The sequence below is a fragment of the Staurois parvus genome, unplaced genomic scaffold (genome assembly GCF_062004578.1).
Source record: "Staurois parvus isolate SC_StPar_1 unplaced genomic scaffold, SC_StPar_1.0 ptg000025l, whole genome shotgun sequence".
Taxonomy (NCBI): Eukaryota; Metazoa; Chordata; class Amphibia; order Anura; family Ranidae; genus Staurois; species Staurois parvus.
In genome coordinates this window covers 16,399,861-16,419,400 of record NW_028317821.1, presented here as the reverse complement: position 1 = coordinate 16,419,400, position 19,540 = coordinate 16,399,861, and the positions used below count along the sequence as shown (strand labels likewise).

General features: G+C 38.8%; 1 protein-coding gene across 1 annotated transcript in view; it reads right to left on the bottom strand.

The window, feature by feature from the left end:
* Window positions 1-813: 813 nt before the first annotated feature.
* LOC149471958 (dynein axonemal heavy chain 3-like) overlaps window positions 814-19,540 on the bottom strand; it is a 710,466-nt gene continuing 691,739 nt past the window's right edge. Inside the window, exons 30-34 of the mRNA XM_089652692.1 lie at window positions 19,227-19,319; window positions 13,512-13,691; window positions 13,307-13,417; window positions 8,997-9,054; window positions 814-6,042 (exon numbers count right to left, since the gene is read on the bottom strand). Of these exons, the coding sequence (XP_089508818.1) occupies window positions 5,897-6,042; window positions 8,997-9,054; window positions 13,307-13,417; window positions 13,512-13,691; window positions 19,227-19,319 (588 nt within the window). The 3' untranslated portion in view covers window positions 814-5,896. The remainder of the gene's footprint in view (window positions 6,043-8,996; window positions 9,055-13,306; window positions 13,418-13,511; window positions 13,692-19,226; window positions 19,320-19,540) is intronic.

Genomic DNA, 19,540 nt, shown 5'->3' with positions numbered 1-19,540 from the left:
GATGGTGAAATGAAGAAGGCTGTCCTCGGATGGTTCAGGCTTACTGACAAATCTTTCTATGCCGAAGCTTTCCAGGCATTAGTTAGACACTGGGATACATGTGTAAATGTAGCAGGGGAGTATGTGAAAAAAAATAAATTCAGCTTGCACTCCTTGAAATTTGTTCTTTTATTATATAAGCTCAAAAGTCAATGCATGGGTCTGTCCTCAATTTTCAATGAGACAGCCCAACTGTAACCATTTAATGATGTAAGGTGCGTGTAGTAACTTCTGATAATATACCCTCCAGAGGTAAAAAAGCAAGAATATGTGTTTAACCAATAGAGTGATCTTTTGGGCTGCACTTAATTGCCACTAGCTGGTGCACCAAACACCTACACTTCCACCCATTGTGAGCATGTGACTAGAAAGGGGAACTATACCAGGCACATCCATATCCTAAGCCTACAGGAGCATTAAGCAAACAGTGCCACTGCACTGCAGGCATAGTTCCTGAAGAGCCATATTTCAGAAAAGACAGCACGGAGGTAAGTGCTATTAAAACCTCACACTTACTGTACTTCCTTTTGTCTTTTCTAATTATATCTTGTGGCTCTCTGTTTTTAAGTTTTAACTTGAAATATAATCACTATAAATCAAGAAAGGATATTGTCATGATCCTGTAGAAGGAAGAAACCACTGAATCGTGGCTAGGCGGAAACTCAGTACTGGACTCAAAAAAATGCAACCAATTCAGTTTTTTTTTTGTGGATGGATGACAAAACACAACATCCATTCCTCACATTATCAAAATAAAAAAAAACAACACAGAGATATTGAAAATGGGTCTAATTTATTGATTGCTTTAACTGTATTGTCAAACTATATAATAGAAATAAAGTAAGGTTTATTTCAATAATGACTAATAAGAATGTCTTAGTTTAAAAAAAACACAATAGTAAATATTGGTAATTCTGTGATCGTAAATTAATATCTAAGAAAACAAATCTATTTAAATTTGACTATGAACTGGAAAATAATTATGCAGAAGACATATTATTGAGGTCATAGATTCAGAAAATCACATATTCATGACATAGAAACATGAATAAACAACAGATTCTAATGCAAAATACTATATTGGGAAAATGACTGAATATTCTACTGATTTTAGCTTCACTGCTCTAACTGTTGTTTCAAAAGAATGGTCTGTGATCACTGTGCGCCATAAGAATAAGGTTTGGTGCTTCCAACAGTTAAGACCATCTGCCAGTTTACAACCACCAATGTCAGCAGTCTACCTTCAACATCACACCATATTATCACCATCTTTTCCTTACTTTGACCACTATCAGAATTTTAGGCAACATGCTTCAAGGAAGGTCTGAACTACTAATAACACAGAAAGTGCAAGAAATCAAAAGGCTTTTTTTTTCCTTACAAAGTAATGTATACTAACAATATGAAAAAGAAATAACAGGCATAAACTGTAATTAAGGATCCTCACTTTCTTGGTCTACCACTGATTATAAAAACAATTCTTGAAATCCTACATTTGATCATTATAAATAAGTCTGATTTTGTTTTTAGTTCTACGACTGAAGGAAATGTATGAGCTGCAACTTCACATGATACTGATGTGGTACTGAAACCCAACATAAAATTTGACTGTATCTAGCATGCATATCTGTGTGATGTTTGCGCAGAAAACTAAAGTAAGCCTTAGATAATGCAATTTTGTGATGATGGGCGAATCCCTCCCGTGTTCTGCCTGCAGGAGGGCAGAACACAATGATCACTGCTGGCAGCTGTAGCTGCTGGCAATAATTGCATACAAAAAATCCAACAGGCTGGTTATACTGAAGTCGATCGATGGATAAACCTCAGTGCAAAGAGCCAGCCTATAGCTGGATCAAATCTTGGCTAGTCCCTGCTAAACTAGCTGAGCTTCAGTTCATCAGTGGCCGGCTTTAGCATACTATATTGACTTTTAATTGCATCAGTTTCTTTGGCAGCAGATTAGGGTTGAGGATCAGGCTTCAGGAGAATCCTGTGTGTTTGAGATTAGCAGTCCTGGGTGATTTTGTGTAGTTTCACCTGGAATAATTTTTTAAAAACTACCATGCACTGCAATATGGGCATCAGGTTTAGAGGAGCCAATAAAGGAGTTTTTGGATAAGCTAGCCCCTTCTTCTAGTGCCTCTCTCTTATTTCCTTATAAGACATATAGTTTGGAGTCACTCTCCACGTGCTCGGTTTGGTGTGTATTGCTAGCGAGGTTTTCTTTTCTTTGGGGAGGGTGCATGTGATCAGCACAGGGCCAATCAGCACAGTCTAGACAGAAGTCAGGTTTTCTGCATCCTCCTAGTGCAGAATGAAAACTCCTCCTACAAGCTTTAACTAATGCTCTGCTGGACGCTGATAGAAGTCACAAGACTGCTCAACTGCTGATAGGAAAAGGTATTTAGCAGTTTATATTTACTAAAATAATTGCATTTCCATGTTGTGTGTACTGTGGGAAACTAGATATAGTGAATGCAGAGTCCTGGGTTTAGTAACACTTTAATTCTGATTGCTAGTTTTTTGGGAATTCAGCACCTTGGCTACTTTATTTGTTTTTATTATTGGGGATTTTTTTAAATTGGATGTTGCTAGGGCCTTTTTAAATTTAAAGGTGCTTTAAGTGAAGCATTTGCTTGCTACTGTGCATCTGTTTGCTTTTTTTTTTTACAACAGGCAGCAGTGTTTCAAAGGAAAAAGTGCAAGAACAGTGTGTACCTGTGACCAGGTGCTGCCTGTCAGCTGGAAGAGTGGGCTGTACACTCTGTATCTGATATTCTTCTCTCCCTTTACCTTATCTCTCATTTCTCCTGCTGCTGCACTCTGACTGAGTGGCACTGTGATGCCCCCACTTGCTCCCCCTCCCTCCTGGCAGCAACAGTGAGCCTGTAAAGAGAGGAAGAGTGCAGGTAGGAAGATCAAAGAGTCCTGGTAGAGCATTGTAAAATGCAAATGGATTGGGTTGTGAACAGCATTACCCAGGATTCCCTGCAAAAAGAGAAGGAGAGCACAGGACTTTTCACGAGGAGTCTTTTGCCAAGGGGGAGCAGAGCAGTGTGGATCTGCTGTTTTTACAGCAGCAACATTATTCAAAGCATCAGTCCTCCTCATCCACTACACATCTGTACTAGTCTAAGAGGCTGGTCAGCAGCTCTGAGGAAAGGGACTCGTCCCCGAAACGCATCAGCCATTTGACCGCACTGATAGTTGGAACACCGTGCTTGCTGTTGTGGCCATCTTCTTAATGCAAAAGCTTTTTATACATGCTTTGTCTGTGAGTATGTTTTTTTTCTTTTATACCTTTGAATAAACCTTGGATAAAGCACTAGGTGTGTGCGCCACCTGTTTACTCTTTATCTAGTGGCTGATCTTCACGTCTGAGGAGGGCTGCACCCCTGAAGCATCTTCTTTTGGTTATCTCTGTCCTGGTCCCCTTGGCTTCCCTTTGGCTGTCCATTTCCTGAAGTGCTGGAGAGTACATACGATATCCCATTCGTGTGTTTGGGACTTGGTCATAGACATAGTGACCTCCCAGCACCCAGCCCTTAAACCAGATGATTGGTCAGATGGTCTCTGTCAACACCCACCTTGAAGTCAGATAAAAAAAGAGATTGCCAGCAGATTTGACAGCTCTCATTTTAACATCAACCAAGGAAAACGTAACCGGACTTGAGATAGCCAGTGCATTATTTTTACTTGGACAATTGGACTCTGTTAAAACCAAGGACTTTGCAAGTATTCTTCATTTTCAACTCCTTCTTAATTCTCTGTTGCTTTATTGTTCTCTTAATATTTCTGTAACATCTTTGTAAAAACCTTATTTTGAAAAACGTGTTAAACTGTCCCTAAAGCTTTTAATGTAAACTAGAAGAATCACTGTCTATTGAAGAGTGCTACTGTATATGACAAATCTCTAAATATTCCTGTCTGTGGTGACAGTGTGTGTTCAGACGTTTATTGTTCACATTTGTTCTTGCTAATATTGTGGAGGGTTGATAGGCCCAAAGCTATCTGGTGGCAGTATGGAATTTAAAGGGTTACTTGCTTAACTAACCTAACCCAGTGACAATCGCTCTCAGGCTGTTGGCACCAAGATTGTGGTCTCGCAAGCTCGTATAACTTTGTGCAAGGTGCAGCTGAGAGCTGCATTGTTATGCAAGTGACAACGCAGTGTCAGATTGGCTGGTCATTTGTCACATGTTGATAAGAAGGGCAGGGGTCAGGCACCGTGTTCATCACAACTGGAACCAACACTTCTTGCTGCGGATAAGTGAAGTCATGTTAAGACCATATTTGGTTAATGACATCACCCAGGATCCCCAGTTTCTGTTATAGGGTGATAACTGTCTCCCAGTCCCATTGTCGCACTTTCAAAGGAATCTCTAATGGAGACTACAGACGGCCATGCTGACAAGCATTGTGAAATCATGGTTTACTTTAAGCAATGAAATGGAATAAAAAAGGTGAACAGTATTTAATTAAAAAACAGATTGTTTATGACAATTGTTTATGACAAATGCTGCTATAGCAAATTTCTAACTCTGGGATAAGCATACATTATCTAAAGACAAGATGCATGTATACAGTATTCATACTTGGATCTTGGTATGCTTTGTGTATTTCTGTTAGATATATAAAGTAATCCAGCATAAAACATTGCTTTTGTGCAGGAGCTTCCTGTAATAAGGAGAAAACACTGCTTGTGTCTCTCTCTTTGTGTGGGGTGACTGGTCATGTATCTGCCCCCTCCTGTAGTTCTCTACAGGCAGTATGTGTTGGGCGGCCTGCTGAGTTCCTCCCACAGCTTTTCTCTCTGTGCAGGTTATATCTAGCACATTGATGAAAGTCACAGCTAATTTTACACGGCAATAACTGGATTAGAAAAGTCATTTTGTACACAGAATGTGGATTTACATTCTTTGTGTCTATTGAGGATAATATTTAAAGTTCACCTTTAAATGATACAGCTTATTCAGCAGCAGCAACTATGGGAGGCAGACATAAATAGACAAGTAATATATATGGTGCAATGAAAGGCAGGTGTGAAAGTAGCAGTGGGTCTGATATTATTCACTGCCTGCAGATGTATTAATTTCACCTACAGTTTGCCAAGAATTATTGAGTATTCTGGATTCATTTTGACAGGGGTTAGTATTTTGAATGTCTTGGGGTGCCTCAGCCATCTGGTTTTATAGCTTGCTTATATCCTAATTTAGATTCCACAGCATTAAAAAAATTACTATTTTCATAGTGAGCATCAAAACGTGTGTCAGCCCAGTAGTCATCTCTCTTTTCCATCAACAGAAGAATAATATTTATTTATTTTTTTCTTTTACTAGTATTTGAGAAATGAACATCAGATACAAGAATGGCCAGCAAGGTGAAGTCTGAGAATGTTGATGGTTATGGTCAAGCAATATTTCCAGGTGAGAAGGCTGTTTGCAAGCAGGAATCTGTTTAGCATTTTAGCAGGCAGTACTGAAAGCCAAGTACAGCTGCAATGATTTTATGAATCATAAGGTACAACCAGGTCTGGTCGTAGGACAATTTGACAAAGGTACTGTGATAGAGTGCCATTGGGAAGCACATCAGATATCACCACAAGATGTCTTGAAGTTTTGAAGAAAAAAATAATTTTCAGGTCTCCAAGGTTTCACAAATCTCCAACTTGGTAAAATCAGTCCGTTATAAGTTAAATCTTGATTTTGAAAGAATAATTTGGTCTTTCTATCTATAGTCAGACACCTATTGTGTAAATAATGCTATCCTGTTATCTCTCATCTTTATCAGGCACAAGTATTGTGTGTGACAGATTAAAACATATCATGATGAAAAGGTATATTTAAAGTACAGCAATCTAATAGTCCAGTTGGCAGAGGCAAGCTACCCCTCTATTGACCCAGTGATTTGGAGGTTTGTCTGTTGCCAAGTTGATACTAAGAACATAGTTTGTAGAGTGTCCAGTTGTTGAAAGCTCTCCACGTCGAGCACTGGTCTTGTAAACTGTAGTGAAGGAAATATAATTGAAATGACTTTAGCATGACTGGTGAGGTTATAGGTGTGCCATGAATTTTAAAGTTTAAACACAAGTAAAAAAACAAAAAAAACATTAATAATGTAAAAGTAGCATGAAACCAATACTGAAACTGCTTTTGTTTACTTTTCTTTTTTATAACACTAAGGGGTCCATTTATAAAAAATAAATTGTTTTGTGAATGTCTGAAAATTTCTGCAAACACAACTAATAAAACCTGTAGTGTTTGCAATTTGTGTATAATAGGTTCCTTGCAGGAGCTGTCCAATCAGAATCTCAGGTACAATTATTTGTCATCCAATCAGGAGCTAGGTATTCCTATATAGTATACCCGGATATGGCGATCGTCTCTTCCTGAAGGCGCCACTGGGCGAAACGTACGTCGAAGCATCAATACGTCACTTCCGGGTCCAGGAAAGTTCAGCCATAGTGAAAGTGAGGCCTGGAGCGCATGTCAGCCATCTTTGACATTCACAAGCTGCAGATACTGGTGCTGGTTTACAGGCACCACTCTATGTGAGTACAAAATCATTTTTCTTAAGCTTTTAATGTATAGTTAATAAATACTACACTTTTTTATCTGTCTGGGTTATCTGAGCGGTCTGGCACCAAATCTCCTTAAGGATTAGACTGCATTGAACACCATACATGAATCAGAGGTTATGCTGATTTCGCTTATGGCCATACTAACGGAGAGTTGCTGGAGAGGAGTAACATTCTAGGAGAACCTGAGAGAATGGTCCCCATATGACCAAAAAGTGCATCTGACCACCTTAATTGGGGTCAAAAGGTCTGGTGAGTGAGCAATTATACCTTGTTGGCACGTGGTGAAGATATAAAGTTACTCTCCTTTTTGGGTCACAATGTAGAGGAATAGAAAGGACTGTCACCTTTTTCTAAAATCTAAATTCACCTTTGGACTTCGATTGGTTTTGTGTTTTTCTTATGTTTCTTGCAAAGTTAGTGGAAAATATAGCACCCACTATAGGTGCAATACAAATCTAATGGTTTGGTTTAGGGGCATGTTGTGAAACAAGCTTCTTATATGTGTATGCACATTCTATATGTAGCACATCTCTATTTATAATTATTAATTTCCTTGCAGGGTTACCAACCTCCTAAACATTTACTGACAAAACATGGAAAATTTACTATCGGAGCACTTTTTTACTGACAACCTGAAAAATGACATTGACAACTAATACAATCAATATTTAAATAGCATAAACACAATATGGAAACACTGACAATACCCATAACAAGTCAATTGACTGGTTTACACTTACAAAAGTCAACACAGCATGACACATGATCAGCCCCTGATATTTACAGATAGTTGTAAAAATTACTGATTTTTACAAAATGGCCATAAATTTACTGACCTTTGGCAACTCTGGTTCCTTGTTGCCTATATGAACATTTGACCATGAGAGTTACCAAATACCAACAGAGAAAATAGCCTAACACTATAGGTTAAGAACATTGTAAGTCTCCCTCATAATATTTTTCCTACTGGTTCACACTGTGTACACTATGGAGAATCTTGTGTGAATGGAACAACAAATGGGTGTTTGGCCAAACAAAGCTCCAGCTGCAGTGTGAATTAATACCTTTGCTAAATGTGACAGCTCCCTCTTGGTTGTTAGGGAGTTGGCACCTGCCAGTGCTCTAACAACCAGTTACTCATGCCCGCCTGGTACAATCAGGTATCAGGCGGGGATATCCAGATTCCATGACAGATGAATGTAAACAAACATTGGGGATAGTGTTAGAAAATGACAAAAAAAAAAACAGAGTGAGGTCCCCTCCAAAATTCATACCATGCCTTTTAGGTCTAGTATGGATTTTAAAGGGAACCCCAAGAAAAAAAATGTCATGAGGTCCCCCACAAATTCTATACCAGACCTTCAAGTCTTGTATGGATTTTAAAGGGGACCTCACATAAAAAAACAATGTGAGGCCCCCCTCATACCCCCTATACCAAGGATCTGGTATAGATTTTGGTGGGCACCTCACTTTTTTTTTCTTGTTTCTTGTGTAAGGTTAGCACTTAAAATACAAACCAAACTGGAAGGCTCTGGTATGAAATTTGAGGGAATCAGGAACACCGGCTCAAGAAACCCCTAGCTGCAATGTAAAGGAAAACATTTTGCAGTTTTATTATTACCATTGCTAAATGTGACAGCTTGCTCCTGGCTGTTAGGGAGTCAGCACTTGCCTCATCCCCGGCCAATTCCTAACTTCACGCTTTGTTTGGCTGTTCACACAGGATTCTCCATGCATTGTATACAGTGCAGAAGTCTCCCTCATATTATTTCTCCTGCTGGTTCAATGTTCTTAGTTCATAGTCTAAGGCTGTTTTCTCTATTGGTGAGTTTTAACTCTCAATGTTTTTACTGCTGTTTTTCTTTTCGAACTGAATGTTAGGGAATGTCACACTCAGCTGGCGACAAGAAAACTATTACACACATATTACAAACACTGTGTTATTTTAACATTTGCATGAATGCTCAGACATTCATAAAGCTATTTTTTTCTATAACTAGACCCCAAAGCTTAAAACAATTTATTATTTTGATCCTTTTTTTTATTTTTGAGAATTTCTGAAAAAGTTAGAACCTCTTTCTGGACTGTCTCATACTTTATAAATTACTCACGGTGCCACTCTGAGCACCTATGTATCTGTTGGGAAGTTTCCCTTACTTCCTGGTCACAAGGATAGGAAATGAAAAACACTTAGGGGTACAGTCTCAAGTAAAAAATGTGACAGATGTTATAACCCTTTCCTATAATTTCTAAAATTAAAAAAAGAGAGTTTAGAATATAGTTCCACCTAATTAACTGTTAACAATCTGGTTTAAATGTATTTGAAATAAATCTGTATATACTTATATGTTGTACATTTTTAAAACTCTTAGTGTACCTGGACATCGATAAAAGGAATCCATTTCATCCATCTTTTCTCTGGGAATAAGCCATATCTTTTGCAGCTTGTAAAGGAAAGTTCTCAGCAGGCTGATGTGAATGTTGATATACACTATAATAAACTGTGCAGGTTAAATGTGCACCATAACAGCGATAATATGAGTCAGAGTGTATGAATGTGGTCAATTATGTACTAAATCAGCTACAACACAATGAACTCATGACAATAAATCTGTTAATCTGTATTAAACTGAAAGCTCTGTATGCTATAGCAAACAATAAAATATACACTACACACATTAAATTATAACATTTATTAACTCTTTATATTTGGTAACATAAAACATTCAATGAAAGGTTTTCTTTCATTTTAAATCAGAAATCCAGCCAAAAATAACAAGATAAAACTGAATACGACATTAAAAAAATAACCGGCTTTTGGTGCAAAATTTACCTTCAATCCAGACTATCCCACAGTACTTTTTTTTCTGCCACTAGATATCCATTGGTTTGATGTCCAGTGCCTTCCACCCCCTTCCTTCTGTTGCTACTTCCTTTTACACTCCAGCTCTGCTATACAGGGACTCTTAGGCAAGCCATAAATTATGTGATTTGATTTCCTGCAATCATGGGTTGCAGGAAAGAAAATCGCTTGATTCCCCTATCAACACAGTTAGTGTTGATGGGAGAATGCCTTCCACAGAGCTATTGTGCTCTGCCACTTAAAAAAAAATTGCATAAAAAGAAAAAAAAATCTGACAGGCCGGTTGTACTGAAGTTGATCAATGGATCCGTTAGCATTTTAATCCATCTGTCACATAACCTCCCTGGCGGTATGATTATTTCAGATTTTTGGTGCTGAAAGCGGTACCATTATTTTGCATGAAAATATGTAGTTTTTTATTGTAGGCTGTAATATTTAGGAATAGCTCACTGAAATCTGCCCGAACAAGAGTCTATTAAACATCCCGGGTATGATAAAATTTGAAACACAAAATCATAAATTATAATTTAATAAATAATCATAAAAAATAATAATATAATAATAATACATTTAATTCAATAATATAATCAAACCAAAAACACTGAAATTTGAAATATAGCGCCAAGTTCGCATATCACTGAGGAAAGTCGCAAAATTGTTTTCAGTGTCTGATGACGAATTTCTCCACGAATCATTATCACTCAATTCTGCAAGTGGTTCTGATTTACTATCGCTGTTCTCTAGCTGATCTAAACCCGCTTTTGACCTAAAGGGACGCTTTTTGGACGCCATGGACTTTTCTAAGTTTCCAGGCAGAAAGAACAGTCAAAATGCAGGCAGGGCACAGGACAAAGCACTAGGGACAAAATGTATGTGAAATGGTTTGTAACAGCAATGTTTTACTATGTAAAATTGTTTTGAAAAAAATGACTTTTTTTTAAATTTTCAAATTTCCCGCCGCCGGCAGCGGCGCCCGTACGTCCTGACGTCACAAGGACCAGAACACAGAAGCCAGATGCCAGCATCGGCCGGAGGAGATGGCCGGGGACGCTGCAGGGGACACATCGCGGGAGTGAAGGACAAGGTAAGCTCTGCAGGGACTCCCTATGCAGCGCCGCATGGTAAGCCCGAGTGTAGCTCGGGGTTACCGCTTTTGGTACAGAAACTTTCCCCCGAGCTACACTCGGGAATACCGCTAGGGAGGTTAACTTGTTGCCTCTGCTAGTAGATATGTTATTTTCCTCTTCCTTTAACCACTTGCCCTTCAGAGGATTTACCCCCCTTCCTGACCAGGCAATTTTTTGCGATACAACACTGCGTTGCTTTAACTGACAATAGCGCGGTCATGCAACCCAAATTAAATTTACGTCCTTTTTTTCCCCCACATTTAGAGTTTTCTTTTGGTGGTATTTGATCACCTGTGTGGTTTTTCTTTGCGCTATAAACAAAAAAAGACTGGCAATTTTGAGAAAAAAAACAATATATTTGACTTTTTGCTATTAAACATTTCCAGTAAAAAATGTAAAAAAATCTAATTTCACCATAAATTTAGGCCAAAATGTATTCTGCTACATGTCTTTGTTAAAAAAAAAGTCCCAATACGTGTAAATTAATTGGTTTACGTGAAAGTTATAGCATTTACAAATGGCGGTATAGATACTGGAATTTGTTTTTTTTTACTAGTAATGGCAGCGATCAGCGACTTCTAGTGGGACTGTGGAACTGCAGCGGTCATGCTGACACTGGGGGGAACTGACTTGGTGTCACTGACATCCCTAGTAACACATATACAGTGATCAGTGCTAATAAAAAGCACTGAAATTGTACTAATGGCACTGGGCAGGAAGGGGTTAACATGTGGGGTGATCAAAGGGTTAACTGTGTGCTGTTTTACTATGAGGCTGTGTTTCACTGTAAGCACACTGCTTTTTATGGCACTGCATTGCAGAGTTACAAAGCAATGTGCAGGAGCTAACAGGGGAGAGATCTCTGTTGTTTATACAAAGGTCTCTCCCCCATCGGAGATACTCAACGATCATTGGGTGCCGGCAAGAAATCACCGACTGGGACCCGGAGATTGACAGCTGAGGCCACGAATGTCCACAAATGTCACGCACCCCCTACTCAGAACTGCAAAATCACACATACATACATATATATATATATATATATATATACACACACACATACACATATACTACATATACACACATACACGTGATTTTGTGCACCTAGTCCGCCCTGTATTTCTGCTACAGGGCGGCATGGAAGGGGTTAATAGGATGACAATGCTGTTTGTTCTGCAGTAAAATTCTACTGTGGCTCTATCAACTGAGCATTCTTAGGCTCCATGTACACGGGACGTTTGGAAAACACTTCTGAATGATGGAAACTGACTGCTGGAAAACATAGGTTAAAAAACATCTGTTTTGCCGAGTTTGCATACCACATTTATGAGCGTTTGCGTTTAGAAGCGTTTTTTAAAGATAACCTCAGGAAACCTTCCAAAATGCCCAGAATGCACTGAAAAACAGTAAAAAATTAACTATTTCAGACATTTTGAAAGAAATAGAGAGAGCAGAAGCAGAGAGCAGTACTTGTTGAGAATAGCTGTCTTTTTTTTTGTGGTGTTTGGATGTGTTCCAGCTCATTTCTGTGCAGAAATTTTCGCAGCAGTGTCTAACATATTTTTTTTCATGCGAAAGCTCAAAGTATGGTGTACCAGGTCAATTTGAGTACCGGGAAAACGCTTTGCATGCATTTTTCATGATGAAAAAAAGTTCTGGACAGCATCTGGAAATGGAAGAGTTAAAAACATTTTCCAAATGCAGTTAGCCACGTTTACAAGCGTTTGAAACGCTGATAACATCTACTCCTGAATGCAAGTTTCTTGCATTAAAAAAAAATGACTGTAAACTCAACTGCCTGTAAACGACTGTAAAAGACGATGTGTACGTGGACACATAGGAAAACATTAGGGAGAGTTCAGGGGCTGCTGAAAAAAAAAAAATGCAGAAAAGCTCCTAAATGTGAGTTTATCAGCTGCAGTGTACATGGAGCCTTAGGTGTACATACAGTTTCAAAGAGATTTTAATTGAGACTTAAACTCCATTCAAACTTGTGCAACTTGTCCTGCGACTGTCAAAGTCGCATGACAAGTTGTACCTCATGTTTTTCAATGATAAGCATTCATATATATGCAACTTAAAGTAACAGTGACTTCAATGTAGTTCACTACTTTGGCATGAATTTCATGCAACTTGAGATTCATAGACTTCTATGTTATCCTTCAAAAGATGCATGAAAGTCATACCTGAATGTTTGACATGTAACAGTGGTACAACAGTAGGTCCAACTTTGCAACTGGACAAAAAGTTACATCCAAGTTGCACCCATCCAAAGTTGCACCAAAGTTTCACTCCAAAGTCTTGCGACTTTGGAGTCTTACAAGTGTGAATGGGGCTTTAAATTGGAACTAAACCCATCGATTTAACAGTTACTCAAAACAGTTACATTCAAGGCATGCATTTAATTATAACTGTTACAGTAAATAGTGTGCTTATGTTTGCTCTCAAGCAGAGGCTAAGATGGCAGCTTCCTTGGCTGTAAAAGATAGGAGGGCCAAATTCTGGTTTAAAGAAAGTAAAGTCTATCACTTTTTTTAATAGTTGCTGTGTTAATGCTATTGACAGACTGCATTATACTGTATATGTCATTTTTGATATTGCCCATTTTTACTTCAATAGTTTTGCCCTGGCAGGAAATTCATGATTGGCATCTATATGTGTAAATAAAATAAATACCCATATATATTAAAAGGATACAATAGGCATGCTATCATACAAAATTTGAGGAAAAGATTCACTAATCACATGTTTTTCACGGTCCCACCTTGCTCCTTCCATGTAGAAGCCATTAATATATGTGCCATCAGACTGCAATAAAAAGAAGCATGAAAATATAGTAAAACACTACAATAAAACTAGCAGATAGGATAATTAACATTTTTTTAAATTGGGAAAATATTACCGGTGATGAGTCAATTTCATTCGCATGATCATAATCTGTTATCTGAAACTGAAGGCCTAGTAAGTCTATAGGAATCTTGTATTTTCTGGCATGGTTTTGCAGTGCGCCAGTCAGAAAAGACTGTGTAAAGTAAAAGCCAGAGATCCAGAAAACGTTTGGTGTTCCTCTCTCAATCCATTCCTAAGAAGACAAAATAAATAGAATCTCACAATTTGACAATAATAAACTTCAAGGGCTGAGTCCTACATAGCCGTTCTCAGTCTGGATTTGCCTTGGGAGTTACCATTTATCTTTAATCTGTGAGTTCAGAGGACCTTAGCTTGACAAATAAAACACCCAACCAAGATAATCAAGGTTGTGTCAGAATGCATCCATGAACTTAGAAAGGGTAAGTATCTGCCAGGATATAAGCCAATGGTAAGAACCTTTACCCTAGGTTCACATCTATGCGTTTTCTGCAGCGTTTTGCAGAAACCCAGTACAGTCCACTTAACATGATTTCCTATGGGACAGGTTCACATCTGCATGTTTTCGCCTGGTGCACTTTTTGGAAAGGGTAAGGGACTTTTTTGAATGCCAAACGTTGCATTTTTGGTTCTATAGACTTCAATGGGAACGCTGCAGAAAAGCATGTATTGTGTTTTTGCTGCGTTTTGCATTTAAAATTTAAACTCCTCCCCCGCAAAACATATCAAAAACACGTCAAAAACACAATGCAAAATGCAATGCAGTAACACCTCAAACGCAACCTGCATAGGTGTGAACCTGGACTTAGGGAGTGCCAAGTGTCTACCCAAACCAAAGAAATTTGTCAAAGGGAAAACAATGGTTTTGGTCATTTTTTTGAAAGTTTAAAAGTTATTAAAATACTTTTTGTAATTGAATTTGTATAACATTCCTTTTCAACAAATTACTATTTAATAGAGGGTGCTACCTTGCTTAATACAAGGTGCTATTTGTGTAGTACATGCTGGGCTGTATAGCAAGAAAGCCTAGCACTAACACTGCACCTGCAAACTGATGACATAGACTTCACTAATTTTATTTTAAGATGAGAAGGAGGACAAGTCATGCAGTTCACTCATTCAGATGTGCGTGTAACCTTTGATTCAGTTTTTCAATACAAATTTTAAATAAATAGGGATACCAGTATGTTTAGTAATAATCTGTACAAATTAAGCTAGTTAATGGGTACCTAAAGAAGACAAAACTTTTTTGTTTTCGAGAAAGGGAGAAGAGTTCTCAATCTTGTCAAGTTTTATTGCTGTCTGTGGCCCATTCTAGAAAAAGTCACTCTCTCTATGTGTACACGTGAGAAAAGAGAAAAAAAGCAGCACATACAGCACGCTGCAAAAAATGATGGGTGTGACCAGAGTTCCAGTGGGAGGGTCCTAAAGAGGCATAGTTACAAAAATCTGAGCCTGCTCACTGTATAGACAGCACCCTTATACCACAATCCTTGTAACGCAAACAGAATCTGGAGCAGCGGTGCATAGTAACCAATCAGCTTGTTCAATTAAGCTTTGACAATAAAATGTAGAAACTGATTGGTTACTTTGCACAGCTGCACCAGATTATGTGTGCTCCAGATTTAGTACATCTACCCCAAAATATTCTTTAGTTAATTTGCCACAAATGAGAATCTAATAGACATATACAGAGCATAGCACAAATATGTTAAAAAGCATTATATATGCTTTTGCACACACAGCATATTTTAAACAGAACTTTATTAGTATATAATACACTTACAGGGCAGTTGTCAAGAGAATGTCATATAAAATCCAGTGTACAGAGTTCAGGAATATGAAATGTACAATATTGGGCTCAATTCTGCTTTAAGATCAGAAATAAAATAGCTCATGAAGTTCAAACATTTTTTTGCAATTCACAAAAAAAAAACTACTAAAATAAGGCATGTGTTATTTCATCAAAATGTGTGGTATTTATCTCATGCAATGTCATTCAGTGGGATGGATACAGTGGAGAAGGATTAGAACACCTGTCAGCTTTTATTGCTGTTTGTGCCCCCATTAGGGAGATTTACAGTGCATCCAGAAAGTATTCACAGCGCTTAACTTTTGAAACATTATGTTACTTTATTCCAAAATGGATTAAATTCATTTTTTTCCTCAATATTCTACAAACAATACCCCATATGAGGTTAGGCACTTATGTCGGACAAAAAGGCCTGGCTCGCAGTCTCCACTCTAATTCATCCCAAAGGTGTTCTGTCGGGTTGAGGTCAGGACTCTGTGCAGGCCAGTCAAGTTCCTCCACCCCAAACTCGCTCATCCACGTCTTTATGGACCTTGCTTTGTGCACTGGTGTGCATTCATGTTGGAATAGGAAGGGGCCATCCCCAAACTGTTCCCACAAAGTTGGGAGCATGAAAGTATCCAAAATGTCTTGGTATGCTGACACCTTAAGAGTTCCCTTCACTGGAACTAAGGGGCCAAGCCCAACCCCTGAAAAACAACCCCACACCGTAATCCCCCCTCCACCAAACTTTACACTTGGCACAATGCAGTCTGGCAAGTACCATTCTCCTGGCAACCGCTAAACCCAGATACGTTCATCAGATTGGCAGACAGAGAAGCATGATTCGTCACTCCAGACAACATGTCTCCACTGCTCTAGAGTCCAGTGGTGGTGTGCTTTACACCACTGAATCCGACGCTTTGCATTGCACTTGATGATATATGGCTTGGATGCAGCTGCTCGGCCATGGATACCCATTCCATTAGGCTCTCTACTCACTGTTGTTCTAATCTGAAGGCAGCACAATGTTTGGATTTCTTTAGCTATTGAATGTGCAGACAGTTGGCAACTTCTGCGCACTGTGCGCTTCAGCATGCGTTGACCCTACTTTGTCATTTTATGTGGCCTACCACTTTGTGGCTGAGTTGCTGTTGTTCCCAGTTGTTTCCACTTTGTTATAATACCACTAACAGTTGACTGTGGAATATTTAGCAGCAAGGAAATTTCATGGATGGACTTATTGCACAGGTGGCAACCTATCATGGTACCATGCTTGAATTCACTGAGCTCCTGAGAGCGACCCATTCTTTCACAAATGTTTGTAGAAGCAGTCTGCATGCCTAAGTGCTTGCTTTTATACACCTATGACCATGGAGTTGATTTGAACACCTGAATCCAATGATTTGGAGGGGTGTCCCAATACTTTTAGCAATATAGTGTATAATATACGGTGAAAGAAATACGTATTTGTTCCCCTGCTGATTTTGAATGTTTTCCCACCCACAAAGAAATGATCAGTCTAAAAATCAAATGGTAGGTGTATTGTGACACTGAGAGACAGAATAGCAACAAAAAAATTCAAAAGAAATGCATGTCTAACAAATTATGCACTGCATGTTCAGGAGGGAAATACTGTTCAAAAAATTCAAAGAACACTTTTTAATCAGAGTATAGCTTCAAGTCAATTAAACTCCTGGAATATTGATCTGGTCAGCTAAGTAGCAGAGGGGATTGTTAGTCAGTTTCAGCTGATTTGGTGATAATGAAAATAACAACAGGTGCACTAGATGGGTAACAATGAGACAACTCCCAAAACAGGAATGGTTTTACAGGTGGAGGCCACTGACATTTTTTCCCTAGTCATCTTTTCTGACTGTTTTTCACTATTTATGCATTTGGCTATGGTCAGTGTCACTACTGGTAGCAAGAGGCAATACCTGGACCCTACAGAGGTTGCACAGGCATGCAACTCATCCAGGATGGCACATCAATACATGCAATTGCCAGAAGGTTTGCTGTGTCTCCCAGCACAGTCTCAAAAGCATAGAGGAGATTCCAGGAGACAGGCAGTTACTCTAAGAGAGCTTGATAGGGCCGTAGAAGGTCCTTAACCCATCAGCAGGACCGGTATCTGCTCCTTTGTGCAAGGAAGAACAGGATGAGCACTGCCAGAGTCCTGGCTCACTGCCCGGCACCATAGAGCTTGATTGGCATTTGGCATTGAACACCAGAATTGTCAGGTCCGCCACTGGCGCCTTGTGGTTTTCACAGATGATAGCAGGTTCTCCCTGAGCTCATGTGACAGACGTGAAAGGGTCTGGAGAAGCCATGGAGAACGTTATGCTGCCTGTAACATCGCTCGGCATGACCGTTTTGGTGGTGGGTCAGTGATGGTCTGGGAAAGCATATCCATGGAGGGATACACAGACAATGGTACCCTGACTGCCATTAGGTATCGGGATGAAATCCTTGGACCCATTGTCAGACCCTATGCTGGTGCAGTGGGTCCTGGGTTCCTCCTAGTGCACGACAATGCTCGGCCTCATGTGGCAAAAGTATGGAGGCAGTTTTTGGAGAATAAAGGAATTGATACCATTGAATGGCCCCCAGATGCGCCTGACTTAAATCCAATAGAACACCTCTGGGATATCATGTCTCGGTCCATCCGACACCACCAAATTACACCTCAGACTGTCCAGGAGCTCAGTGATGCCCTGGTCTAGATCTGGGAGGGAATACCCCAGAACACCATCCGTCGTCTCATTAGGAGCATGCCCTGATATTGTCAGACATGCATACAGGCACTTGAGGGGCCATACAAACTACTGAGTACCATTTTCAGCTGCTGCAATGAAGTTTCAGCATTTCACTGTGATTTTTGGGGTGTGTTTGAATTCAGTCCTCTGTAGTTTGATAATTTTAATTTCCTTCAAAACGATGGGGCATCCTTAAGTTCCTAACACATTACTCAGTCCATATCAGTATAGATATCCAGCATGATATTTTTCCCCATTGAGATTTTATTTGTTTTCATAGTGTACCTTTAATTAAATATATATATATAAAACCTACAATCATATAATCTTACAATAAAATTAGGAACAAATAATAAGGCAAAATAACCAAAATAACAAATAATAATAATAATCTGTTTTCCCTAACAAACTGCAAATTATATGTAATGCAAATTTTACAGCTTTTGTAACTTGTATATTTTTCTTCTTGATTTAGCTTGGTTTCAGGAACAAAACTATTGGAATGATTAAAATTAAATCTCAGTCCAAAAGATTACAGATATTAATTGTTAATTATACTGAGGTCAGTCACACCAGAAAAAAAAAAAAAACCCTGTGAGCACCCTGAGCAAATTCTATGCCAGGATAGCATCAGTTAACACTGAATTTCCAGGCAGCATCTGGCTCCACAAAGCTCATGGAAGGTAGGCATAGCACAGTTTGAAGAAGGATTTAGATGACTCACACCACAGTAAACTTGTAATTTACTTCTGCTCCTGAGAAGATTGTAGCTTTCTGTCACCCACCATCCCTTGGCAGCGTTCTATAGAAGGGCTTGATGTGTAAACACTGTATTAAATTATTGCCCAGACAACTCAGATATCCTAAACCAAATAATGTCTCACTACCGTAAAGCTAAGAGCAAACATTTCCCATTGCAGGAATATTATGAAGCATACATCTTCCAAAATGAGGGTGTTTTCAGCTGTTGCTACAGAGATTTTTAATTCACAAGGAAAGGTTTATACGCTAGAGATTACAAAGCTGCTTCACTTTTCATAAAATTTAGATCTTTTTAAGAGTTTCTATCAGAACGTTTTTTTGTTTATGTACATATAAGTACTTCTGCAGCAAAGACACTTTACTTTTCATTTCAAAAAATATTTTTTTGTGGTTCAGATGACATTCTTTGGCCTTGCAGTTTCTGCTAAGATCTCACCTTAAAAAAGCTCAGTCTTTGTAAAAGATCTGCTATGTAGCCACCTAAAGGCTTCAAGGAAGGATATGATCTAGCTGACCACACAGTAGGAACCTACAAGCAAAAGAAAAAAAAATTAGATTTTTTGAAATGACCATAACACACATTTCACAGCACTGGAAATCTTTGAACTATAGAAAGACTATTTTTCGAATTCAAAAGGTAAATCATCTTGAAATGTCTTCTATCTGGGACTAAATGAATCCCCAAATGTCCCTTGCACTTTGTAAAGAATATAGCAATTAAGGTAGAGCTCAGCTCAAAAAGTAAAGATT